Source organism: Arachis ipaensis, chromosome B2, assembly GCF_059453495.1.
Source record: "Arachis ipaensis isolate K30076 ecotype BB chromosome B2, ASM5945349v1, whole genome shotgun sequence".
In the NCBI taxonomy this organism is placed as follows: domain Eukaryota; kingdom Viridiplantae; phylum Streptophyta; class Magnoliopsida; order Fabales; family Fabaceae; genus Arachis; species Arachis ipaensis.
Genome location: NC_142437.1, coordinates 97,615,403 through 97,642,523, shown reverse-complemented (window position 1 = coordinate 97,642,523; position 27,121 = coordinate 97,615,403). Strand labels below are relative to the sequence as shown.

The 27,121-nt window shown below is 33.6% G+C and overlaps 3 protein-coding genes across 3 annotated transcripts in view; all 3 read right to left on the bottom strand.

The window, feature by feature from the left end:
* LOC107625538 (uncharacterized) overlaps positions 1–19,704 on the bottom strand; it is a 36,567-nt gene extending 16,863 nt beyond the window's left edge. The window contains exons 1-5 of the mRNA XM_016328190.3: positions 18,704–19,704; positions 6,611–6,694; positions 3,740–6,516; positions 1,199–1,456; positions 303–1,019 (exon numbers count right to left, since the gene is read on the bottom strand). Of these exons, the coding sequence (XP_016183676.2) occupies positions 303–1,019; positions 1,199–1,456; positions 3,740–6,490 (3,726 nt within the window). The 5' untranslated portion in view covers positions 6,491–6,516; positions 6,611–6,694; positions 18,704–19,704. The remainder of the gene's footprint in view (positions 1–302; positions 1,020–1,198; positions 1,457–3,739; positions 6,517–6,610; positions 6,695–18,703) is intronic.
* Positions 16,648–18,012, bottom strand: LOC110268925 (uncharacterized). Its single transcript, XM_021116038.2, has 2 exons — positions 17,063–18,012; positions 16,648–16,966 (listed from the first exon to the last, which is right to left on the bottom strand). The coding sequence occupies exon 1, from the start codon at positions 17,677–17,679 to the stop codon at positions 17,077–17,079; it is 603 nt and encodes a 200-aa protein (XP_020971697.1). The 5' UTR covers positions 17,680–18,012; the 3' UTR covers positions 16,648–16,966; positions 17,063–17,076.
* A 555-nt stretch (positions 19,705–20,259) lies between the features above and the next one.
* Positions 20,260–24,937, bottom strand: LOC107625537 (vesicle-associated membrane protein 722). Its single transcript, XM_016328189.3, has 5 exons — positions 24,478–24,937; positions 22,631–22,772; positions 22,415–22,535; positions 21,450–21,512; positions 20,260–20,712 (listed from the first exon to the last, which is right to left on the bottom strand). Exons 1-5 carry the CDS (start codon positions 24,665–24,667, stop codon positions 20,569–20,571), a joined length of 660 nt encoding a protein of 219 aa, XP_016183675.1. The 5' UTR covers positions 24,668–24,937; the 3' UTR covers positions 20,260–20,568.
* Positions 24,938–27,121: the final 2,184 nt, after the last annotated feature.

Here is a 27,121-nt window from a genome sequence, read left to right as displayed (position 1 = left end):
ATTTCTATAAAAAATAATATTTTTATTAGGACTAGAATAAGAATTTTATATTGACCAAAAACTTATATTAAGCCTTTTGTTTCTAAGATTTGTTTTAAAGTTAACACTAAATCCAATACTCATGCCTGAGAATGCTATTTTTGAATTGAAAAAATATTTTCTTTGATTTAACTGTACCAATTTTTAAATGTAAAATTTGATTTATCTTTAAATAAAAATCTGAATGAAAAGTAGAAAATCGTGTTCATATGCATTGGACTTTAATGCAAATTAGCATATGTAATCATGTAAACAATTCATACCTGTTCAGCTATCAAATGTTGCTGTGTTGAAATAATATATTCTTCATCTGAAAGCTTTTGATGACTACTTGTAGAAAGAGTTCTGTACAAATTTAACTTCACACATCCAGTAATATTTAATTTTCTCAAAGATGGACATGATAATGTGTAATTTCGTGCATAGAACCCTTTGAGCTTATGCAAGTACCAAAGCACCAACGTATTTAAATGGTTAAACTCAAAGGAAATAGATGAGAACATGGGTTCTTCCTTGAATCCAATAATTTCCTTCATGTTTTGACACCATTTAATTCTAAGTTCTTTAAGATGTGAGCAACTTGTGGCTACTGAACATGGAAATACAAATTCCAAGTTTATGCAGCTCTCTACATTTATTTCCTCTAGATTGCAAAAATTAAGAGCTCTTTCAGGATCCTTGCTCCATATTTGTTTTAACTTCGACAATCTTTCTAGAGTAATTTTTTTCAGCTGTGTTTGTTCTGTACTATAATTTTCATCAGAACTCAGTTGAAATATCTCTTCTACCGAAACACAGCCAGTAACCATTAATGTCTCTAGATCATTATATGCTTTTTGCATTGAAGAAGAAAAAATTGCTCTAATTTTTTCACAATTTTTGACTTGTAATGTCTTTACTTTAGAAAATTCTTTGTGCCATATTTTCTTCAAGCTCTTCATATTCTTCAAGATAATTGTTTGCAATTTGAAAAATCGAACCTGGATTCAAGAATTCAAAAACCATACATAACTTCTATCGTCATTAAACTGTTAACAAAGAATAAATACCGAAAAAAGTTATTAGTGAAGATATATAATGTATATTGATACATAGCATTTGAACAAAGGTCCTAATTTTTTTTTTTCAAAACAATAGAATCACTACTTAGTTATCATACCTCTTCTAGTGTGACAATATTGTTGTCACTATCTTCTTCTGCAGCTATTATCTCCTCCATTAGATGACATTCACTTATTTCAAGCTTTGTGAGGTTGGGAAAACTCTCCACCATTGTAGATGAGAACAAATATTTTAGACCATCACAATTCTCAACAATTAAATTTGTCAATTTGTAAAATGAATGTTGATTATCCTTCCAAATTTTATTCAATTTGAGTGAACTCAACTTGAGAGTGTCCAAATTAAAAAATGCAACCTACAAAGAATACAAAAATGTTAACATTGAGGAAACATTATAAAAAGCTTTGCATTCAATGTTATTCCAAAATTTGTACGAGTTATGTAATAATTGTTAACTTTCAGGGAGAACAGTAGAATAAGAAGATAATATTATATCTGAAGTTGTTGTGTTGAAGTTGTTTTTAGTTTTTACACGGTACAAGAGTCACCCTATATTTATAGAAATATTAACAACTAACCTCGTAAATTTTTATCTACTAACTACTAGTTATTGCTACTTAAATCTCAACTACTAACAACTTTAATAATATTTTAAGATGTCAACAATCCCAATTTGAATAAATTTTGATGAGATGGTTGAGGAAGAGATGTGTGGCGCGGTAACGCAGAGGAAGAGACGTGTGGCGCGAGACGCAGAGGAAGACAGACAAAGGACGAGAGATGTGCGGCTTGGGCTGCAACGAAAAGGAGGAACAGGGCTTCTGCTCTGGTTTGGGGAAGACGAAAGTGGCGTGCAGTAACACAGAGGAAGAAGGAAGACGCGTGTGTCGCGGACTGGCGATTCTGGTCATGGCGGAAAGGAGGAACAAGGCTACTGTTCTGGTTCTGTGTTTGAGAGTGAGACAGAAGTGAGATAAAAGAAGAGAAGAAGAAAGGGGACGTCGGGAAGCTGCGACGGGTGGCCGGCGGTGGGCCGAACAGATAGATAAAGAGAAGGAGAAAAGGTGGGGATAAGAGTGGTTCTTGACAGAGGAAGAATGAGAAAAAGGACCAAAGAGAAGATAAAAGAAGTAGAGAAAAAAAAGTGATGGTGAGAACAAATTTTGAGAGGCACGGGAAGACGCGTTTCATCTCTCAACAGCCATAATTTTGGGTCCGTTGGACTCAAGGACAATACGGATAGGATGGATTATTTGGTGAGGTGAAATCAGTAAAAAAAACAAAGAAAAATTATGGATGAAAAATATTTGGATGAAAAGAAATATGATGATTTTTTTCCAAAAAACTAATGGTTTATCCTTCTTAAAGAGGATATTATGGCTATGATATCTTGTTAAATTTCACGATAAAGAATAAAATAAGAAGATAATATTATATGTGAAGTTGTTGTGTTGAAATTATTTTTACATGATACAAAAGTCACCCCCTATTTATAAGGATATTACCAGTTAACCTCATAAATATTCATTTATTAACTACTAGTCATTACTAATTTAACTCTCAACTACTAACAACTCTAATAATATTTTAATAATAATCTAACTATAGAAAGAAAATCCAATAAAACAAAATTAATAAAAGTAGCTAATAAATAACTACTCATTTTTTTTAAGAAAAATCTTTTTTATGAAGTTACTCTATAGTAAAAGTTTTATTTTTTTTACTGATTAAATTGTATGTATACTAAATCTTTTTTAAAAAAAAATTTAATGATTAAATTATTTTTTTTTAAGATAAATTATTTTTTTCAAAAACAAAAATGACATTGACCCTTGCTTTTGAAGGTTATCCTTGGAGGATCCATAGTTCTCCTTCTCCACTTGGCTTTCTTTTTAGATTTTTCTAAAAAGAAAAAATAAAAATACAATAAAAAATGATTTATTAAAGAATATTTCGATAAATAAAATTTAATCACAAAAAATAAAATTTTTACTAATGAATATTTTTGTAAAAAAATAATTTATTTTTTTAAAAAAATGAATAAAATTAACATTAATTAACATGAGATTTTTTAAAAATTATAAAAGAAAAGAATGTATATTTTACAAATAGAGAGGAAGAAAATATCATTTTAACATTTTTTAGAAGAGGGGAATAAAATTTTCTCTTAGAAAAAGTTTATGGGACCATCACTTTTATTAAAATCTGGCCAAGATTTAACCAGTAAAAGAAGAGTGAGTAATCTCATACTGTTAGATGTAATCCCACACCATTGAAAACATTAATAATAACTAATTAATGATTACAAATCACAAAACTTGCTTACCCCTAACACTCTTCTTTTCTCTTAATCTATATAAAAGTCCTTAGTAGTATTTGTGACGATCAATAATTATTTTTTACAATTGTTAAACAAAATTGTTTTAAGGTAATTTTGGAGATACACAATCAAGTATAACAACGATGCAAAATGGACTTCTAATATCCTTTAGAACATACTACTACTTAATATTAATTAGGTATATGATTTGACATTTTGTTGCAGCTAAAACTCTTTTAGAAAAAGTATCTTACTTATCAACAAAAATAATTGTCTTAATGACTTTACGCTTATGTGAATAAAGATTAAAACAGTTACCTGATTATTAAAAAGGGAAACATGAGAAGATGTGGGCTCATGGGAGAAGAAGCTGGCAAGTGCATGCAAATGCTGTAGAGTCAGAGAATGGAGTGAGGCAAACTCAATGGGTTCATTAGTTTCATCATTCATTGCACTTGCATCACCGTCTCCAAACACTACCATTTCCATAAGATCGCATTGAGAAACTTGAAGCTCTGAAAGTTGAGACATCCTTTTAACCATGGAAACAGAGAAAAGGTATTTCACTTGATTACAGTTTTCAACTTTGACTGTTTGGAGCTTGGCAAAGGAACCAACTGCAAGTGGGCCATGACAAATTTTCTCCATCTTACTGAGATTCTGAATCACTAGATTTTCCAGATTTGGAAAAGGGATTGGAACATGAGTCCTCTCTTTCAAATCAACGATGTGCTTAATTATGGCATTATTTTGGATGTGGAAGTGTTTCAATTGTTGAAATCCATCTCCGTTTAATTGAAAGAGCACATTCGAAATGCCTTCAACTTCATCCAGATACAAAATCTCTGATCTTTTTATAAGTTCTTTGATGCTGTACTCCAAATGAATATTGGTGCCAAGCTTGAGATTCAACGTTTTCACTGAAACATTTGTAATTGCAGACCATTCCCAGATATCTCCAATGACTATTTTATAACTTTCTAAGTTATCGAACATCAAGTCCCTCGGCAACATGCATGCTTCCTGAACTTGTAGTTCTAGAGCTCTCAATTGTGGCAATTGACGAAGCTCATCAAGGCTGGCATTTTCTCCTTCATTATCAGAATTCATAATCTCCCACTTAATGGATGTATTGCCCATGTACAGCTCCTCTAATCTGATCAAGCTTGATATGATGTTTGGTGGGATGACTTCAATCCCAGAATCACTCAAATTGAGCATTCTTAGATTGTTCAATTCCCCTATTTCAATTGGTAACTTGATCATTGAAGAATAGCGGAAGATAAGAATTTCTAAACTTTTTAGTGCACCAATTGCATCCATATTTTCCAAAACACAATTATACAAACATAATGTTGTAAGTCTAGTTAATAAACGAATAGAGGTAGGTAATGAAGCCAAGTTTAACCTTGTTAAGTCTAAAACTTTGAGGCTTTTCATTCCCTCAAAAAAACAATCAGGGATATCAAGAGAACGATCCTTACTTTCCAGTTGAAAAATAGAAAGTTTTGGGCAATCTACCTTTTCAGGAATGGTATGGATCTGACAGCAGTGCAAGATAATCTGAGAGCACCTTCTAAGAAAATCTATTGTTGGCCACTCTTTTAACTCACCGTAGTGTTTAATTAACATGTGATGATCCCTTGAAGCTATGGAGATAGCTACTTCACGAACAACATCGTGCATTTTCACCTTCGTCTGAGTGTTATCTTCTATCAACAAACAAGATGCCTTTAATGCACTAATCATTATGTGAAGCCTGTCCTTGGCACCCTCCAATGTATCTGTGTTGTTGAATATGCCCAGACCCATTCCATAATAGAACAAGTCAGAAACCAAAGGATTTTCAGCAACTGTAGCACAAAGCAAGAATAAGGCTTTCATTTCATTTCCTTTCAGCCTTTTGTAACTTAACTCCAAAGCTGAATAGGTTATCTCCTGCAACTCTTCATTGTCAACCTTTTTTAATTGGTTCAATGCATCTTTCCACGCATGAATGTCTTGATTTATCAATGACCGAGCCATTGTAACTATGAGAACAGGCAATCCTGCACACTTTTTTGCCAATTGGAGTGCAATTTGATGCAAGCTAAACTCTTCATCTACATTACCAGCCAGAGCTTTGAACAAGCTCCATGATTCTTCTTCATTTAAAACTTCTAGTCTAAAATTCTCTTTGACCCCCATTTGTCGTAGCAAATCTAAATTTCTAGAAGTCATCAATATTTTGCAGCCATTGTGTTCACCTTCAGAGGGAATCCCTATCTTTTTCAAGTCAAGAGCTTCCCAAATATTATCCAATATGAGAAGGATAGTTTTCTCCATTTGGATTCTCTGGCATAGACGAGGTACTCTACCAGCAACAGTTACCTCTTCAAAACGAAGACCCAACTGATCAGCAATCTCCTCTTGAACGGTTTTGATGTCTGGTGTTTTGGAAATGGTGGCCATAACCACCTCATCAAACAACTGGTTTTCCTTAGCTATTTGATAAACTTCTTCAACGAGAGTGGTCTTACCAACACCACCAAGCCCGTAGACTCCAATCATGCTTACTTTGGGGTCTCTTAGAGCATGCATGATGTTCTCCATAATTGGTTTCCTTGACTCCAAGTTTTGACTACTCCTTGTAGTAAATGCTGACACTGCATCAAGTTTGGGACGGTAAGCTACCTGGGAAAAGTCCCCTTCTCCCCGTACGTCAACAACTTTTTTGGCAACTTTTGTAGCTTTTCTACTGAGTTGATGGCGTGTCACCACATTAGGAAATGACCATCTAGAACATCCAGCCTCTGCATGACGAGGATCATTTTGAAGTTGAGTTACGTCTCCAATGGCTTCATCCACATTCTTCAACCAATTCTGCACAACATCAGAAGTTGTTTTCCCATTCCTTCTTTCTTCTTCAACACGTTGCTTGATTTCGTCTCTTTTGTATTCAAGATCACTGACACGGTCCCTTAGCTCTTTAAATTTGGCTTTGTAGAAAATTAGATAACCAACTTGCCTTCCAATAGGTGCTACAGTGTACTCAGCTATTTTTGCAGCAACTGAAATGAGAATATCCATTGATCCTTTTGATTCAAGAGTTCAAACTACAAGCAAAAGTAGGAAAATTTTAAATGAGAAAAAGAGTTCATGGAAAACATTGTAAAATGAAAAACATACACAAATGTTAAATGCTGATACCTTTTCCTTTGGAGTTAAATTGGGCGAATAAAGAGAGTAATCGATATGCTTGAAAGATCAAATACTTCAAGGCACACCTTTTTCCTGTTACATAGATGTTAATTGCTTATTACTGGTTTCAAATTGGAGACAAAAGATACGGACTTGGTAAGGGTTGCACCCACAAAAATTAAGTAATTTAAGTAGACAGGCATAGTTTACGAGTAGTAAATAAGCAAAACAAGCCATGTTGATGATTCTTGATACGGAATTAAAAAAGAGAGTGAATTTTCTCAACTTTTTTTAACCAATTGTTTGAGAAAGTGTGATTTCTCACCATTCAATATGTTTTTGAGTGTTTATTTATTATTTTATTATAAAACAATTTTTTCAATTGAACCGCAATTGAATCGGTTGGACCAGTAAATCAGTAGCTAGAATTGTTCGATCCAAGGAATGCGTGTTTAAATGCGAATGGTATGATCTAAGTTTACGACAAGGAACATACAAGCACAAGGATTACGATATCACTGAAGTTAATGTAATTACAAAATATAGGCTCTACGGTCCTTTTACTCTACCTCAAAATGTACGACAGGTATATTATTTTCTTTATCCGAATTCATGCAAGTCTAGTTGGGTAGTTGTGATTAAGACTAAGTCAAGAGGCCACATTGAGTTTGATGATAGGATAGAGGGTTAGAAACCTTACCAGATTGATGACCCAACTCTTTCAATGGATGGAAAAGTTTATGAAAAAATAAAAAAAAGACTATTGTCAGAATACACCGACAATAACAGTCTAGCCAATTTTTTTTAAAAATAAATTAAAAAACATTTCCTTCGACATTATCGTCAAATTAATCCAACGATAAGATGGCGCAGAGACATATCAAATCACGCCAATGTTACTGACGTTCAACAGATCTCGTCTGCTTTTTAACTATACTCCATCGTTAAATTCGACAGAAATTACTGTTGGACAAAAAAATCTGCCGATGTTATATTATCGGCGAAATTTATTCCGTCAAATAAATACCGACACAAAATTTGACGGTAAATTCGATGGTATTCAAAGTTTTTTTTTTTTGTGTAATGCAGACCATTGCACCTACTAAAAGACTACTAAAAGAAAGATGGTAAAGTATTTAAATATTAATTAAATTAAGTTTTGTTAATACCATAATTGTATTTATACTTATCTAGCTTTGTGGTTGACTATGTGCAGTCCAAAGAGAAGGAGCATGAGTTGACTGACGCGAGGTCTTTAGGCATCTAAGCACCAGGAAGTAGAACAAGATTTTGTGGGTGGATAAGTAGTCCAAGCGTCAATATGTAAGTATTAATTTTTTTTAATAGTTATTCCAAATAATATTAATTTCAATTGTGGTAACCAAATCTCTTTTTAATGCATAGGGCAAGCATACACAAATCTTGGAGACTCGGACCCAAGAATCCTAACAAAGTGTACAGGAAGGCAACAGATCAAACAGTGCTACTAGTTTGCATCAAAATGTGGTATCGCAAGAAATGGTTGGAAAGCATACAAGACTTGCATTTATGAAAAAGGATCCTTTTTCGTCAACACACTTCGATTTGGTCCTCTAGCAACATCCTTCCATGGCTACGAGTGCACTTCTGGATTCTCAGGAGACCGTCACAAAGTTTGGATGATCAAGGTCGGCAATTCCAAGAGGCTTTGATCTGCATGACTCAATGGTACCACTAGACCTAGTTCCGTAAGTGGGGGTTTGTCATCAACACTGGTACCACCAACGCTGTAGGAGGATCACAATCAGCACGAGGATGATGCTGACAATTATGTGGACCTGTAGGACTTTGTTGTTTAATTGTTTAGTGCATCTTTTGTTTTAGTTGACTCTTCTTTTCATTCGTCACTTTATTTTGAATTTTTGATATTTTTTATATTATTGATATTTTAATTTATTGCTTTAATAAAAAGTATTATTGATTTTTAAATTTATTTAATCATGATTTAGAAATAAATTTTGATCACAAAATTATGAATATATAATATATTTAAAAACTTTAATTTTTAAAAAAAAATTATATTAGTGTCAAAACATTACGTCGAATTAAGCGTAGGAAAAATCTGAAGGTAATAATAACTTAGATTTGTCAAAAGGCCAACGATTTTTTGTTGAGAATAAAAAATCTGATGGTAATATATTTTTGTTAAGGGATAAAATCCGACAATAATATTATTTTACGTCAAATGAATATGTAAAATTCAACCAAAATTCGATGATGGTAGATAATTTTTTTGTAATGTAAGCATGTTATATGTTATATATTTATATTTTGAAGAGAACAAAAATTGTAGGACTTTCATGCAGACGTAATTATGATATTTACAAGACCAAAGAAGTATAGAACTAAGTTGTGCCACAAAGTTCATTTGGGCAAGGAAATCTTGAATAGGCTAACCATGCCTACACATGAACCGTCATTGAAGCAATTTGTTCTCAAAGTGGCTGAAATGAAATAGATTTATGAATACCCATGTAGTTTTTTCTAGCTTTCTCCCTCTTCAATTTTATTCTTTTCCTTTTCTCTCCATCTTCCATTTCTCACAGCAAAGAACTATATCTCTAAATCAATCTCGCACATATTTTGGTTGTTTTTCTCAATTTCTTAGTGTTCATTCTTTGTATCTAGTTTTGATTGGAATTTTAAATTTAGGTCTAATTTATGTATAAATTGCTATAATTTTAGTAAATGTTCAACAAATCATTAGAATTTAAGAGTTTATAACAACTTTTATATAGACAAAAGATTTCAATAAATTCCTCCCTAAACGTTTTTGCTAAAAAGTACTAAATACTATTAGAATACTATTTGTATTCAATGTAAAATTAATTATGGTATATACTAGAAGTCTAGAAGTGAATATTCTGTGAGTATTGTACTTTTTTAAAGGATAACTATTAATAGAAGTCTAATTAATTTTTTTAAATTTAGCATAAAAATTTGATTTTAAATTTTAAATTATATAAAAAATTTAATAAAAAAATTAATAAAATTATAAAGACCAATAAACTAATTAAATATTAATTTTATGAAGCATTTGTAACTCGATAAATTTGGAATTTTTTATTTTAATAAATAAAATAAATATAATAATTATCAAAATAAATAATTTAAAAATTATTTATCGATTTAAATTCCTCTCTCTTATCTCGTTTACACTATAAACGAGATGATTTTTCACGTATCTCGTTTACAGTGTAAACGAGATAAGGCACGTTAGGCTGCCACGTGTATGTCTCGTTTACACTGTAAATGAGATAAGACCTGTCGACGTCTATAAGTATATGTTATTCACAGCGTCATTTTGGGCCCCAGTTGGACCTTGTCAACTGTAAGAACCGCAACTAATAAACCGGTTAATTAAGTGATTATATTGCTCAAATTAGATCCCAAAAAGTCAGAGTGAAAATTTGAGGATTTAAATGTAATTTTTGGACTCAGTGGGTCTTTCTGAGTCAGAAAATGTGTTTTCTGCGAAAAACCGCGAACCAGCAGTTGAACCGGTTGAACCGGTTCAAGTCTGTCCGGTACCGCACGAGAAAAAGTGAAAACAGTCAAAAACCTTAGAAAAATATTAGAAATGAAAAACCGAGCATTAATTTTAAAGGTTTGGCCCGAAGTTGGGCCAAACGGACTAAAAACGCTAACGGATTGGACCGGGCCCAAATTGGGCCCAAGCCCAACATATAAAAGGTTCATTAATGAATCCATTTCCAGAACACACACATAAACACAACACACCCATGCTGAAATAGAAAGGGGAGAAGAAGAAGAAGAAAACACTATTCACCCATCTTTTCTCTTTGTGATATCTCGAGCTACGGTGCTCTAATTTGCGTGCCATCAGCGGCTACGCGTTCCTTGTGAAGAGCTCTACAAAACTCCTATAAGAAACTGGTAAGGAAATCTCGAATCCCTCTCAGTTTATCTCTTCAAAATTTCATATTTATTAGGGCTTTAGGTTAAATGAATTTTTGTGATTTTGGATGTTTATTTTGCTCTAATCCTTGCTTAGCATTGGATTTTTGCTATCAAATCTGTGTGAAAAGGTAAGAGCCAGTAAACCCTTGTGATTTTATGTTTAAATGAAACCCTAGGTTGATTTGTGATGGTTTATGTATATATAGTTTGATTATTGTGAATTTGGAGCTTGTTGGTGCTTGTTGGAGTTACATTGGTGGCTTACTTGTGGTGGAAAACTCAACTTGTGCTATTTTGAAGTTTTGGCGCATATAGGGAATCGGCCAAGGTATGATTTCGGTTTCCTCTGTGTACTATATAATATTCATAGACACTTAGACTAGTGACCCATAGGATAGGTTTGCAATAAAATGATTGTTGGTGTGTTGAATGTTAATGAATGATGGTTTATGATGAGTTGATGAATGTTGGGTGCAATTATGATGGTTTATAATGATATGATGATGTTGAATGATTGTATAGATTAGAAAGATGGTTTATTATGATAGATGTGATGTTAAGGTTGATGAAATGGTAACTTTGAATGTGGGTTGATGATAAGTGTTATATAATTGATGTTGAGGTTGAGAATAGTGAAATGTGAAGGAAAATGGGGTAATGTTGGTGTATTATGACACAAAAAGATTAATTTTGATGAAAAATGGAGTTTTGAATGGTTTGGTATGGTGCGGAATGTGTATGGTAAGAAATTGTGGAATTTGGTAAAAGTAGGTTTTTGGTAAACCTTGTATGATCATAATCTTTACCTCGGTTTTCAAAATTTGTTGAAATTTATTTAGAATTAAAGTTTATTGAAAACTCTTTTAATCGATATAAAGTTTGCGAAATTTGAAATTTTGTAGAGGAATTTATGATCATTCAAAGTTGGTGTTGAAAATCTGAAATTTTGCTAAGTTGCAGAATTTTATGATTTCTGATATGTGCACACGCACAGCCTTGTGCGCACGCACAACCCTGCAAAAATCTTAGTCCGCACAGACAAGGTTGTCAAACTCGCGAGTCTAAGTAAACTCGTGGAGCTGACCTAGACTCGACTCGCGAGTTAACTCGTAGACTCGTACGAGTTCACCTGTTATGAAGCTTATATATATATATATTCTTACATAATGTATATTTACTCAATTCTAACCCTTCAAAATTAATAATATCAATCTTAAAGTACATAATAAATTAAAATAGTAGTATACATTATAACAAATATTTTTAAATACACATTCAAATCAACTATAATTATTCTTTTACAAATACAACATAGAACACACAAAATTAAAAATTCTAAATCTGTAATACTAAATCTTTAATTAAACATTGAACAATATCAAATAATCAAATTAACTTTAATCAAAATAATTAATTACTAATCATCCATGAATGGATGAACCATCTGGCCATCTAACATAAACGATAAGCAATAGGCTAAAATTAGAAGCAATAAAATTTAAAAAAAAAAACTAAATCAAGAAGTAAAGGCTCAAAAAAAGGGCAAAAGGCATACGGAAAATAGAGGATGCAGAAGAAAAGAAGGGGCAAAGTCCCAGCAACAGCAGATCGAAGGCAAGGGTGCAGCAGGCAGCGGTGGTGAGGGTGCAGCAGCAGCACGAAACGATGGCGACAAAGAGTCATGGATTTCACGACGGTGCATACCAGAGCAGAGATAGGACTGTAGGAGAAGTAGTCGAACTCGTGAACAGTGATAGCACGATGGAGTTGCGGATAGTGGAGATATGAAGAAATACAAAACAGAGGGCAACATAGGTAAAATTCACAAAGACAATAGCGCAAATCAGAGCAGAGATAGCAGACACAGGCGAACAACGGTGGCTTGACGGGGAACAACGACTGCGGCAAAACATGGAGAAAGTGAGACTTGAGGGAAACGACGCAAATGAGTGAGTTGTGGGTGAGTTTTCTTTCATTTTTTGAGAGTGTTATCGTAACTCTAATAAAAAAAGTGTTTTTTTGGATTCAAAATAACGTTTTTTTGAGCAAAAATGAAGAAAAACACAAACTCGCTAACTCGGTCCTAAACTCACGAGTTTGTCCGAGTTTGACCGAGTCTAGCCGAGTTTACTCAGGATAGAGTCTATGTCCGAGTCAACTCGATTCTATATCTAAACTCGTAAACTCGTACGAGTTTACGAGTTAACTCGAGAGTTTGACAACAATGCGCACAGACCTATGCGTATGCACAGGCAGGAAAGTGCTCACTGGTTGCGGCGCTAGCACAGCTGGTGCGCGCACACATCAATGAAGAATTGCAACCTGTGCGCACGCACACGTTGGGGAAGCCTGTTGGGAGCGCTAGCACAGGTTGTGTGGGTGAACAGGCATTGTAAATTTTGGCACCTGTGCGTACGCACACTCCTATGCGTACGCACACGTTTTAAAACTCTCCAGGACGTGTGCACGCACACCCCCGTGCAGACGCACACACCCTATTCCTCAAATTTTTCTTTGTTTTCAACTATTCTACCTTCCCAACAAGGTTGTAAGCTTCTCTAACACTATTTTAGGACTCTTGGACCTAGTTTTGGATATTTAAAACATGGGAAAGAATCTAAGGGTTTTAAATGATATTATTTGGAAAAATCAGAAAACGGAGGATTAGGTTTCGGGTGTACTAAGGATGGTTTGACGTTATATGAAGGATGATTGATATATGAGATGAAGAATGATGAACTGTTGATGTTGGGAAACTAAAATATGAATTGACAGTGGTTGAGATGAGTCGAGGACTCTGAATGAGATGATGGATCCATGTAAACTAAAAATATTTTCTAAAAACCACTGAAGTACTGATTTGTACTGAGATTATGAGACGCTATGCGCCCGGCAGGGACGGTGATTAATCCCGCTTATGTTGAGATGTGAGGTCTGAGGCAAGAGTATCCCGCTCGCATCCCTTCGGATCAATAGAGCGTGCAAGCGCAAAATCCTGGACAGTGATCCGAGCACTATATCTCGGGGGTTCCCATATGATGATTCCGAAGGGCGACATCTCCATGGAGATGTGTCGGGTTGGCAGTTGAACCGACAATGTGATATTACAGCCAATATGGCAGGCATTCATCATGTGTATTTTCTATCTGCTTGCATGCTTTGCCGACTTGAAATTGCTTGCCTATTTGTATAACATGTCTAAGTGCTATTTGAATTAATTGCATATTATGCTCCTACTTGTGTTTTACTTGCATTGTATATAATTGTGTTTTCTACTGGGATTGAGGATGTTCGGAAGGTGGTGGCGATGGGATCGCATGGAGGATAGGTTGGTGAAGGTTGTGGGACAGCGGTGTTGGTTAGAATAGAAATCCCCTAAGATATAGTACCCTGTTTAGTTATGTTAAGGTTTTATATAATTATGCTTATTTGTTTTAGAATGCTTTAAGTTTGAATCTTGTGACGGATATGGAGTCTAGGATCGCCTTTGGCGTCCCGGGATCTTATATCCTATATCACTGGGCACTGTTACCATACTGAGAACCTCTGGTTCTCATACCATATTTCTGTTATTGTTTTCAGATGCAGGTCGCAACCCACCACGGTGAGTTGTTTTATTGGTGACAGGAGCGGAGGATCCGGATACCTTTTTTGAGTCTTTTTTATTTGTTATGTAGATGTCTCTCACTCTTGTATTTTGGTTTTTGCCTAGAGGCTTGTATTTGAGAGAACAAAATTGTATAAGTTATTTTTACTGTCTGGTTCTTTTTGGTCTGTATATGGCTAGCCGGCTTAAACTCCACGAGCCGTGGCTAGACTCTCATGATATTATACTATTATATTTTGATATATTTGTATCTAATTCTTGTGCTTTAAGTAGTAGCTTCGTTAGTACGTTTTGCGATTTGTAAATCCTGTTTTTGAGCTATATCCTTCATCGGGCTTTTAGATTATATAAATTCTTTCTATATATTATATGTATGAGTTTAGAACTGTCGTAACCTTTGATTAACCTTTGCTTTACGACGCGAGGTAAAGCTTAGGCTAATTAGGGTGTTACATCAACCACTTTCTCCTCTCTATTATCCATTTCTCACCCTATTTTCGACTGATATTGAGATGGCGCGCCAGGCGGGGAATGACGGAGACATCAACAGGCTGAACGAGATGTCGCATTACGTCGGAGCGGCCGACTTTGAGGTTAGTTTTATTCTGTTTGTTTAATCTAAGTATGTGGCCACGGTCAGGGTAGTCCCGAAGAACCATAACAAAGTTGGCAGGTTTAGTAGTAGGTCTTTAGGAGGAATTTAGAACTGTATTTTCTTGTGCAAGGTTGTTACGACATGATTATTAGTTTGGAACTCTATTTTTCTTGTGCTAAGTTGTTAGTATTTATAACGTTCTAGTTAGGGTTTGTTTAGTATGCACTATGTAATTTAGAAATATGTGTAAGTTAGAAACATAGAAATATGTTCTTAAGTAGAAGTAGATGTAAGTAACAAAGAAATATTTATTTTACTTTAATGTTTTGTATATCATGTTAAATTGTTCTAATTACAAAACTAAAAAGAAATTGTAAGAAATAAATAAACCAAAAATTTAAGATTATTTCTTTTATAAGGATGAATTTTTTTTATATTTTTCAGAGGCCTCGCCTTCTACTACCCCGACAAGTGAGTCATACCCTTTCTCCACCCGACGCCATCGTCCTGTATCTGGCTGAGGCTGGATTCGGCGACACGGTGCCCCTCAGAAATTTCATTTTTGACAATTCCCTGATTTCGAAACTCGTGGAGCGATGGCGTCCGGAGACGCACACGTTTCATCTCCTGTGGGGTGAGGTCACTATCACCCTGCCAGACGTGGCGTACTACCTAGGCCTACGTTCACACGGGAACCCCGTTGGGGGTGCCTCCGTGACTTCGGTAGGTGGTACCACACTGAGACGTGGGCGTTGGTGGCACCACTCATACCTAGCCTTGCATGGACTGTAAGCAGTGTTTATGAGGTATCTCTTTTCCTCAGCTAACTTGAACCGAGTCATGAAACTCGCAGCCATGTGTCTGATATAGTAAGCATGGAATGCTCTTGGGGGATGCCAACCACTATCATCGGAGCTTAGTGTGGCCTTGATGACCTGAGATCTGTTGGAGATAACCAGCAGGCCGTCTTGTGGGGTGACATGGCATCTCAAATTAGTAAGCAAGAACGACCATGACTCGGTGCTCTCGAAATCGACAACGACAAAAGCAATAGGCAAGATGTTGCTGTTGCCGTCTTGCGCCACCGCAATAAGCAACACTCCACCATATCTACCATACAAATGCGTGCCATCAACGGATACAAACGGCTTTCAATGCTTGAATACCTCAACACATGAGGGAAAAGTCCAAAATACTTAGTCGAACATGCTACAGTCGCGTACCAGGAGGTGCCCATCGTAGAACGGTTTGACACGTAGGTCACAAATGGTTCCAGAAAAATAGCTCTGCAGTGCCTGAAGCAGCTTCGACACCTTGTTATATAACTCTTTTCAATCCCCGTAGATCTGTGCAATTGCCTTCTGCTTTGCCATCCACACCTTTCTGTAAGAGGGTTTGAAGTGATAGCTCGCCTGGATCGCACCTTGCAACATCGGAATACTCACAGAGGGGTTAGACTGTATCTAGGGGTGTTCAAATTCAAACCGATCCAAATTAAACCGCTCATCCAATCCAATTCAAACCGAAAACCGATTAAAACCGCACTAATTCGGATTTGATTGGATTCTATTTTTTGCAAACCACTGGATTGGATCGGATTTCGGATTTACTTTTCATAACCGATCCAATCCAATCCAAACCACACAATGTGCTATAATATTATTATTTTATTATTATATTTACAATTATATTTATAACATGTTCAATTTGTTATACATTTTTCTATTATTCATCTATTATTATTATTTAATAAATATTTTATGTTTAAAATATTATTTATTTATTTATTTTAACTAACCTATAATTTTATTTCTATTGTTATGCTATTATTGGCTTTTTAAGATATGTTAAGACTTGTTGTGTCATTACTGATTATTTAAAATTTGATGTTAAGACTTGTTATATGTATTTAATTTTTTTTTATTTAAAAAACCGCAAATCCAAACCGATCTAAACTGCTTGTAATCGGATCGGATTAGATTTTCAAAAAGAGTTCATCCAATCCAAACCGCACCGCACATAAATTAAGTGTTCGGATCGGATGACTTTTTCTCTTAAAACCGAACCAAACCGCACCGCGAACACCCCTAACTGTATCAACGGCAATATGACCCTGCAGATGAGACTACTGTCTAACTGACGATGGTCTTGAGACATGGTGGGTGCTAGACAACTGTGCGCTCCACCAACCCTTCGAACCTCCCTAAACACAGCGAAACAGTATTACTTCAGCCATATCTCAAACCTCCTTAATATATTGCACAGAAGTACTCAAAAGCACAATTAAAGTTGAACTTACCAGTATCTGAGGTTCTACCGAAGGGCCACACAAAGGCTCCATAGACACCCATTGTTAGCTTGACGGCACTGAACATGATACTTTAACCGGTCCGATTCGATCACCCGGTACTCAGCACTCCTGCAAATACTGTAGTTCTTCACACCCTGCAGCACTGCCTCTCGGCATTTGAACCTGTGGCCGACCCGAAACTCTACCCCACCGTCTAAGTTGTAATCCTCTTCACCCGTGTCAGAAAATGGAGTCCTCTCATGCATGGCGTCTAGATCCAAACTGTGATAGTGACTTGGCACCGTGTGTAGCGTCGGAATTGGGTGAGGTGGAGGCAGGACATGGCGCGCCACAGTCTGGGCAAGCATCTCCGGCACAAAATCATCCTCATCGCCGCCTTCGGAAGAATCACTGTCTGCACTATCTGCCATATAATCTTCGTCCGACTCCTCCTCGCCCTTCTTCGCCTCATCCAATGGAATTGCGACATGAATGGGCGGTGGTGCAAGAGGTCGGTCGTCCTGTACATAAGTTGAGTGTACAGAACCACCACGACCACTATTTTCCACCTCGGCGGAAAGCTCCATTACCTGTTCCGCCATGATCCTCCCATGGATGTCGAACATCAGTCACACATGCTCATCCCCCTTGAAGTCGGAATAGTCGAAACCGGAAAACTCCATTACCCATGGGTGCCAGCAACATATATCCCACCCTTCCAATCTCCCTCACTTCTGTACCACCGAGCTTGCTCAATATCAAACTCTTCAACTCCGACAACGTATTTACACGCTAAGTACGCAACAATATTGGATTCTCACACTTAAATGTCACCCGTTGTTGCCATTTCCCATACGACAATTGGGATAAACACACAACAACCATATATACACTGTTATTGGCCATTGCTGCTTTGTTTTCGTGAGAAAAATAAGACAGAAAAAGGACATAAAATGTGTGTGGAGAATACCAAGGGTTACACATCCTTTTATAGCAGCTGCAAATTTGTCTTCTTTTATCTCGTTTATACTGTAAACGAGATATATTATCTTATTTACAGTATAAACGAGATATACACATAGCTGCCTGACGTGTTTTATCTCGTTTACACTGTAAACGAAATACGTGAAAAGTCGTAAACGAGATAAGAGAGGAGAATTTAAATCGATAAATAATTTTTAAATTATTTATTTTGATAATTATTATATTTATTTTGGTAATATATACTATAAGTGAATATTCTATGAGTATTGTACTTTTTTTAAAGGATAATTATTAATAGAAGTCTAATTTATTTTTTTTAAATTTAGCATAAAAATTTGATTACAAATTTTAAATTATATGAAAAACATAATAAAAAATTAATAAAATTATAAAGACTAATAAACTAACTAAATCTTAATTTTATGAAGCATTTCTAACTCGATAAATTTGGGAGCTAAATATCATATATGGTTGCTCTCTCAATTTATTTTTATTTATATATTTATGTTTAGAAATGAGATTCTTAATATATGAATAGAGAAAAAGCCAAATAAATGTGAGAATTATGAGGAAAAAATGGAAATATAATAATATAATAATATTACAATGGAACTATCATCAGACAAATCAAAATATATATATCTAATTAAAAGATTTCAGAAATACCTGATTATAGAAGAAACAAGAAGACTAGCACTTCAAATGGAGTGAATACTTTTGCTGCAAATTGATGATGACCACAAAATATGAAACTAGATCTTTTCTTTTCTCTCTTTTTTTTTTTGGGTGTGTGTGAAGTATTGAAGTTAAAATAGTTAGGGTTGATTAATATTAATATGCACACAAGAATATGAAAGCAAAGAAGACTCGAAGATGATTCGAAGTTTCAAGCCAAAAGGAAAAGAACGCTGAAATTCTCTGTCCGATCCAAAAGATAATAAGAAAAATCTGCAAGATATTTTTTTCTTTTCTTTTTTTTTCGGATTTGAGCTTGTTCAAGATGTAAAATCAAGAAAAAATTGATGATAAACAATAATAAGTGGAGCAGAAACAAGTAACTTTTTTTTTTTTTTTGAGATTTGAGCTTGTTGAAGATGAAAAAGAGTTTGTCAAGAAAAAGACTATGATAAACAGTAATAATTAAGAAGTGGAGCAGAAACAATTAACTTTTCTCCCAGAAACAAGTAAATTAGGGGAAATGTATATAGACTGAAGTTTAAAATCGAAAGAACAAAAATCAGCAGCAAATAGATTTTTTTTTCTTTTTTTTTTTGGTTACAGAACACAAAAAACAGGAAATAGATTTTAGTCTAAATAAAAACAAGATTTTCTGTTTTTTTTTTTTCTTTTCCGGATGTATAAACTGAAAAATGACACACTGAATTTGCAAGACAAATTTTACGGAAAACAAATAATAAGTGAACAGAATTACATAAACAAGGAACTTAGAAGGAACTAGAGACTGACAAGAAAAACAATCAGCGAAACAGTTTTTCTTTTGGATTCAACTTTTAAAGATGCAGATGAGAGTGGGTTTCAGGAATTTTTTTTGCAAGAAATTGGAGTGTGCATAAATCATAAATGTTCATCACATGGCGAAGGAAACCTGTTTTAATAGTCTGGATTAAATGATTGATAACTAAGATTCGAATAAATTATTAACGTGAAGTTTAGTTAATCCTTTATCCTTTACTCTTATTTACTTTATTCCTTTTTTCTTTAATCCTTTTTCCTTTACTATTATTTCCTTCAATCGCACTTCAACAGCTGCACCTGCATCTATAGATTTAACAACGATGAAAATATATTCCAGCCACGTCATCTCAGTCTGAATTTCTTATGAAGTAGTAACTGACATTTTAGCCTTAGATGTTTAAGATTTGTTTCATTATTATTTCGACAAGAGATTGAGAAATTGAAACTGGATCTTAATCATGCGCGCAATAGTTGGCGAGCACTAACAGTAAGAGTATATGAACATGAGTAACAGTAATAAAAAATGTTTTTTTTTTGGTGACTAATAAAAAATGTTTAATATACACTAAAAATTAACCACCAAATCAACTATTAATATAAAATATATATTAAAATATAAAATATATATTAAAAATAAATTAAACTATCCATATATTTATCCATTAATATATCTTGGTGGATGATTTTTTAGTGTGCATATAGTATTTAAAAAAATATATATTTGTCATACACAATGGGAGTACCGATTAATTCTTCATAAAACCAAACTCAAGAATCACAATACTATTACCAAAGCTATACAATACAATAGATGAAACAATCCAGAGTTTATGAGAAGCAAAAGAAATGAAAAGCAACTATAATGTGTACCTTGTCACATTATTTCTCCCTTCCTCTCTTTGCACCATTTTCCTTCTACCATTTTGTTTTATTATTCACAAAACCGATTAATGTTCTAATAATCATACATATATGTTAACAAACATATTAGACTACCAAAAAGAAATTAAAAAAAAAAATCCATGTAGTGACGATCCCAAATGAGTGAAAACACTTCAACAATTGAAGCCGTGGCAAACAGAAAGAACAATTATGAGAATCAAGGCAATTATGATGGCAAGAACTATTAGTTTTATCTTCATGTTCTGATACCACATCTTTCTCCTCAACTGGGTTCCCTGCTGCCTGAAATCTTGTGCCTGAAAAGCCATTCCCAATTACAGCCGTTACACCAAAAATAAGCTTGTGCAAGGCACTATTCGAATCCCGATTTAATGAAAATGGAGATTGGATGTTGTGAAGAAAGAAAGAAATCGCTACTAACCGTAAACACTATTATCTTAGTTGTATTACTCAAACACTTGAACTTGGTTTTATCAAGAATTGAATTAAAGGTTCAATTTGGCCTCCAAATTGAGTAATTAATTTTAGTCCTTGAAAACTTCAAATTATATATTTAATCCTTGAAGTTACATTCTCTGTATCATCATTTTAGTACCATGTAACTCAATCATTAGTCAACCATCATCATTCTAATAATGTATCATGTTAATCAACAAGTCAACATCAACATCCACCACATGGTGTTGACTCTGATGCCACATGGCATGCCATGCCACACAATCATCAATCAAAATCACCTGGCATACTAACATAGTGACATGTCTCTTGATGTAACACGACTCAACACAAATGACACATGCCTAAAAACTGATCGATCAAGAGCTAAATTAATTAAATGACCAATGGGGTGTAACTTAAATTTAAAGACTAAATAGTTAATTTTAAAATTTCAGTGACTAAAGTGAATTACACTAGCAATTTCAGACTACTACCGTGGTTTGACATAAATGAACATGAATTTGAAAATTCCATATTATGATCAACAACAAGCTACTTGAATTAATGGAAATAATAAAAGCATCTAAATTCTAACCTGATAGTGAAGGTTCTCAGTTTTATCCACCAAAACTTCAATCTTCTCTCCTCGATCAAGAACCTGCATACAGCACACACAAAAATAATTAGCAGGCAGAATTGAAATAACCTTGCAAAGAAAGACTGGGGAGAACTAAAGGGAGCATTTGGTTTGCATTTTTGTTTTCTATTTTCTTTTCAGTATTCTGTTTTCAGGATTTTGTGAAGGAAAAAGGGAAAACAGAAGGTGAAAATAGAAAACATGGTTTTATCGTTTTTACTGTTTTTTCTTTTTTCTTCATAAAATCCTAAAAATAGAAAACACCGAGAATGAAAACAAAATAAAGACACAAACCAAATGCATCCTATGATGTTAGAAAGAAAATTTTGGTGATAATTCCTACACACATTTGTCACATTTCTTGACATTTAAAAATAAGAAGAAACAAGAAGTTTAGATGTTAAAATGAAAATAAAGGAGATATTCCCTACATTCTACCCATCACAAAGACCATTCTATGGAAAATATAGTAAGTCACAATTTGTCACAAACCTTCCAACAATCAATTCCTCAACCAAAAAATCATTATCTGCTATAATTTTATTTAGAGTTAAAGCCCAAATTGGTCCTCCAAAGTGTTATGAGGACATCATTAATAAAATTATGATATCAATTGGTACTCAAAAGAGGTGTTAGGACATTAATTTAATGAGATCAATCTAGTTCTAGGGGGACTAAAACCCATTTCAAATTAGTCCAAACTTTGACAACTTTTTCGACTAACTTGACGCAAAGTTTAATCTTTGAAGAATTTAATATATATAACAAATCTTTTGATGACCAACTTGATGTGAGGACCAAATTTATGTCTTACAAGTTACAACTCTTTCATGACATTACTTGTAAATTGATAACTGAAGTAGCGAACACTTCAAAGGACTGCAACAGAATGCAACATTTTCCAGAAATATGAAGTGTTGTACCTTCTCAATGTTTTCCATCATAATTCCTTTTACTTCAGAAACCTGATCTTTCACTTTTGCAAGTTTGCTAACCTCTTCCGGATGCTCCACACAGTACTGCATATGCTCCTTCAGCTTTGAGCTGAAGCATATACAAAACAGAAACTTCATACTAGTGAAATTCACAGGAGAGAGGAAAATTTATTTATATAGAAGATTAGATTAAACAAAAAGTACCCAAATTCTCTGTTAAGACTTTTAGCAGCTGCTGTCGCAGCTTTTCCTCCACCGAATCTTTTAGTAAAATCCTCCTTGATGCGTTCAAGAAAGGCCATTGGAATCTGTCTACCAACAGATTCCACTGCCACTACACAGTAAGCTACAGAAACAGATCATGTTGGTCAAATTATGGAACAATTTCAACAAAACATGCATGAATTGATATAAAAATAGGGTAAATGTCAGAGCTGGGGCACAAGAAGCAATTTCGGCAAGTAAGGATCATTGCACAATATCTTTGTAAAAACTCAAGATTTCATTTGATATATACATCAGGACCAATACTTCTTAATAGGTCATAAGAATATGATAAGAACATGCCATTCAATGAAATTGCTACAAAATAGGCAAGTTTATTATGAAAACATCCCACATACAATTTTATAAACCATGCATGAAACTAAACAAATAATTTGAGGGGTAAGCAATAACATTTCTGCCTAAAATTACTGCAAATTGATACAATGAAATAAGTGGTCTTCACAATTGGATTGTTTTTCTTCAGGGCCCAAAATCAGAGTGCTTGATGGCCCAAAAAGGGATAGTTTCCTCCTACTTAGCTAATTAAGATGCTTACTCCCACAAAAAGTGAAGAATGATCATGGAACTACAACATGCAATGCTATCCGCATATGACATATCTTATTCTTATTAAAATAATACCACATTGATAAAATGGTTTTTCCCATTTTGTCTTCTAAAAATTATGTGACCTATTAATAAGTATAACAATACCAGCTTCCCTGTTACATTAAAAAAACTTTCAAAATGTCTTAATTAGAGTAAGCAGAAGTAAAACTCGGCCTCTAGCCCTCTACCCATAGTTATCAATAGAATAAATGCAAAAGTAGACTATAAACTTCCCCACATATTGAAGCAGCTCACAGAAGCAACCACATCTAGTTCACCATAAATGCCACAGAATTATTAATACTTGAAAATGATCATCCAAATAGATCATCTTGAATCGGCTCATAATAAAGACAAGAAATCACAATCCCTATGTTATTCCCATGATCACATCACTACAGGGTATCGATATCAACTAAAACTTATGCTGTTATAGATCAATAATACAAGGTTTTTTTTTTTTTTTTTTTTTGCATGCAGGCGAACAACTACCTAGTTCCGATGTAAACAGATCATCTTCATTGTTGACCAATAACTTTGAAGTCTAATCTTAATAAGGCATTATGTACAATAGCAACAAAAGCTCTGTCCAATGAATTTCTTTTATATGCAAAAAAATTTCATAGACAAGGAGGTTTTTCAAAACAAAAGTTCATTCTTTGTCACCAGTTTCGGACCCTATTAATGAAATTAATCCAACTTAAGTCTTGAACTCAAGACCAGAAAGGATATGAGTTTGACTACGACTCAATCAACTCAGTATTAGTTTTCATCACAAAATTAGATAATGATCATACAATTTTTTAATAAATAAAACATAAAGAAGACAATTTTCTAAGATCAAGTTCAACTTCAACCTTAAATCCATAGAAAATAAAAAACTCAACAACCCAGTTCCGCCTCCAAGGGTCAAAGCTTCATCCTTTCACGGTTTAAATTCCGAACCGAAAAACAGATTCATCAAAACAAAACTAATAAATAAAATTTAAAAAAAAAAAAAAACTCATTTCCGGCTTCTTCTCCGGGATTCCCAGGTCATAAAAGAAAAAAATTCAAAGACAAAAAAAAAAAAAAAAAAAAACAGGAGAAAAAGGAAACAAGCAAGGCACAAAATCGGAAAAGCAAAAAAGGCAGTTATGAAAAAGGAGGAGGATGAAGAAGGAGGTGGCGGTTACTGAATCCGTTATCGACGAGGTAGTTGAAGGTGTGGCCATCACAGTTATAAGTGAACTTGTTGTTGGAGGCAGGGAGCTTCTGAAGGCACTGGAAGGCTATGGTGGTGAAGTTGCCGCTGAAGTCGGTGTGCTCCGCCAGGATCACCGTCCCACGCGCCACGAAGCTGTAGATCAACGATTGCTGCCCCATCCTCTCTCACGCAAACCCCCTCTACAACAACAACAAAGTGAAAGGAACGAGAATGAAGGCAAATCGAATGGAAAGGGCTGTGACTTGTGTTTTGTTGTTAGAGAGAGAAAACAAATTGAAGAGAAGGGGATTTTGAATGGGAAAGGTTTTTGTTTTGAAGTTGTTGGGAAGAGAGAGAGAGAGAGAGAGAGTGAATTTGTCAACTTTGGAGGGCTTAAATGGAAACTGAGATAGGTATTGGAGAAGAACTAGACAGCGTCAAGGGCTTTCAGGGGAAAATGTGGGAAAACTATTACCAAGGTCTTTTATTCTAGAAGCAAATCCAGCAATACCATTTCATTTCTGAATACTGAATACCGTGTTGAATTTTTTTTATTTCCTAAAAAATTAATTTAATTTGTATGTCTCATTCACCTGAAAGAAATTTCGAAATTTTAATTGAAAAAGAATCAGGTAATGAAACTATGAAACAAAAACAATCATCCTCGTCCACATGATTCTTTTATTTGTATGACCATATTGTTACTTTTTAGTTTTTATATTAATTATCTAATATTAAAATTGGTATTTAAGCGGATGCTAGACACCAAAAAACAACATTGAATGCGTTTTTTCAAATTAGACATAGATCAAATATATTTCTTTTAATTTTTCAATGCTATTAAACGGAATTTTTATTTAAATAAATAAATTAATTATAATAATTATTAAAATAAATAATTTAAAAAATATTTACTAAAATAAATATTTACACTAAAAAAAGGATATTTATTTTGGTAAATATTTTTTAAATTATTTATTTCGATAATTATTATAATTAATTTATTTATTAAATAAAAATCCGCTATTAAACTTATATTAAATTATGAATGAAATGTACCCCTCCCCTCCAAGAATAAACTTATTATTAATAGATTTTTCGGATCAAACATTTTTAAATTGAAAGAACTAATAAAATAATAAAATACATATGTATAAGTTATAAATTTAATATTTTATTTTGTCACTTTATTAATTTTTTTGTAAAATATTTAAATTTGGTTTTTTCTGCCAAAATTATATATGTATAATCAAAGATGTTATTAGTTTGTTGATATTTTATTTTTCTGTATTGTGCTATCAATAGGACAATAACAAAACGGTTAATTTAAATACGTTCAATGCCAATGGCCCATTGAAATCCATCACAGATAAGCTAAACTTAATTATCATTTTATTATTAAGTTTCGACTAATAATTTGTCACGCATATATTTGAATATTTGATTAAGACAGTTTCTCTATTTCTTTGTTTTGTTTCTACGGTACATACCAAGATTTGGATCAACGGTCAGCTTCCGCGAAGTTCACTGTTCTTATTTATTTATCTTTTTCAATGCTGGTTCATTGTTTGATTAGGATATAATATCTAATCGATGTCTGCGTTGAGAAATGGTTTTGGGAATTAAACTATCTTAATCTTTAACGCTGTGTTTGTTTAGATGGAAATTGGGGGGAAGTGATTATGAACGGAAAGAAAAAAGAAGGAAATATGATATTTCAATTGTTTGGGAATGAAAGAAAATGTAAAGGAAAAGAGAGAACAGTAACAAAAAGCTAGTGGGACCCACTAAAAACTTTCCTCTCCACCTAAGGCGAGAAAATGGAAAGAAAACGCGTTGCAGTGGCTCATTTCCGAATCCTACCCTCTTCTTTTTTTTATTATTATTATTATTATTATATCAAATTTGTATTCCTAACTTGTTATATTATAAATATAACTAAATTTTATTGTTATTAGTTAATCACATTTATGAATATTTATATAATTATATACATAATAATATTACAATTAATATGAAGGGTAATATTGTCATTGTATAACTTAATTCATTTTTCCTCTCTATTTTCCTTTTTAAACAAACAACATAAATTATTTATCTTTCAATATCTTTCCATCTTATTTTCCTTCCATCCAAACACACCTATAGAAATTAAATTTCACTTCCATTTCTTTCCTTTCTAATTCTTTTCACCCAATTTCTCTTCTTCCTGTTTCTTTCCACTCCCAAACAAAGTGTAAAAGCAGCCAGCAGATATGATTTCTTACTATCTTCTCGAGGAAGGAAAATTCATTTTAAATTTTTAACCGCCACATTACAACCATCGTTTGTGTCTCACTATTTTTGCTTTTAGGTAGTCGTTTGTTTAGCGTGCGTTTAATTGGTATTTATGTACATTATTGTACACTAAAAATATAAACATAGTAGTACATATTTATTATTTATTTGTTGAGATATAAATTTTTAATGGACATAATAATACACAAATGTATATAAAATATATATTTTTAATATTTTTTATTTGAATTGAAATATTGAAATACAATTTATAAGATATAAAATTTTATATTTTTATTTTTTTTTTTAAATATCAATTATGTACTTTAACTCTAACCTTTTTTTTTCATTATCTT

Bases quoted from the DNA above. Each gene is read 5' to 3' on its own strand.
- LOC110268925 (XM_021116038.2), bottom strand. From the start codon at position 17,679: ATGTTCGACATCCATGGGAGGATCATGGCGGAACAGGTAATGGAGCTT.
- LOC107625537 (XM_016328189.3), bottom strand. From the start codon at position 24,667: ATGGGGCAGCAATCGTTGATCTACAGCTTCGTGGCGCGTGGGACGGTG. The intron at 22,773-24,477 runs GTAACCGCCACC...CTGTTTCTGTAG, and splicing joins CCTCGTCGATAACGGATTCA to CTTACTGTGTAGTGGCAGTG. The intron at 22,536-22,630 runs GTACTTTTTGTT...TATATGCTTCAG, and splicing joins AGTCTTAACAGAGAATTTGG to CTCAAAGCTGAAGGAGCATA.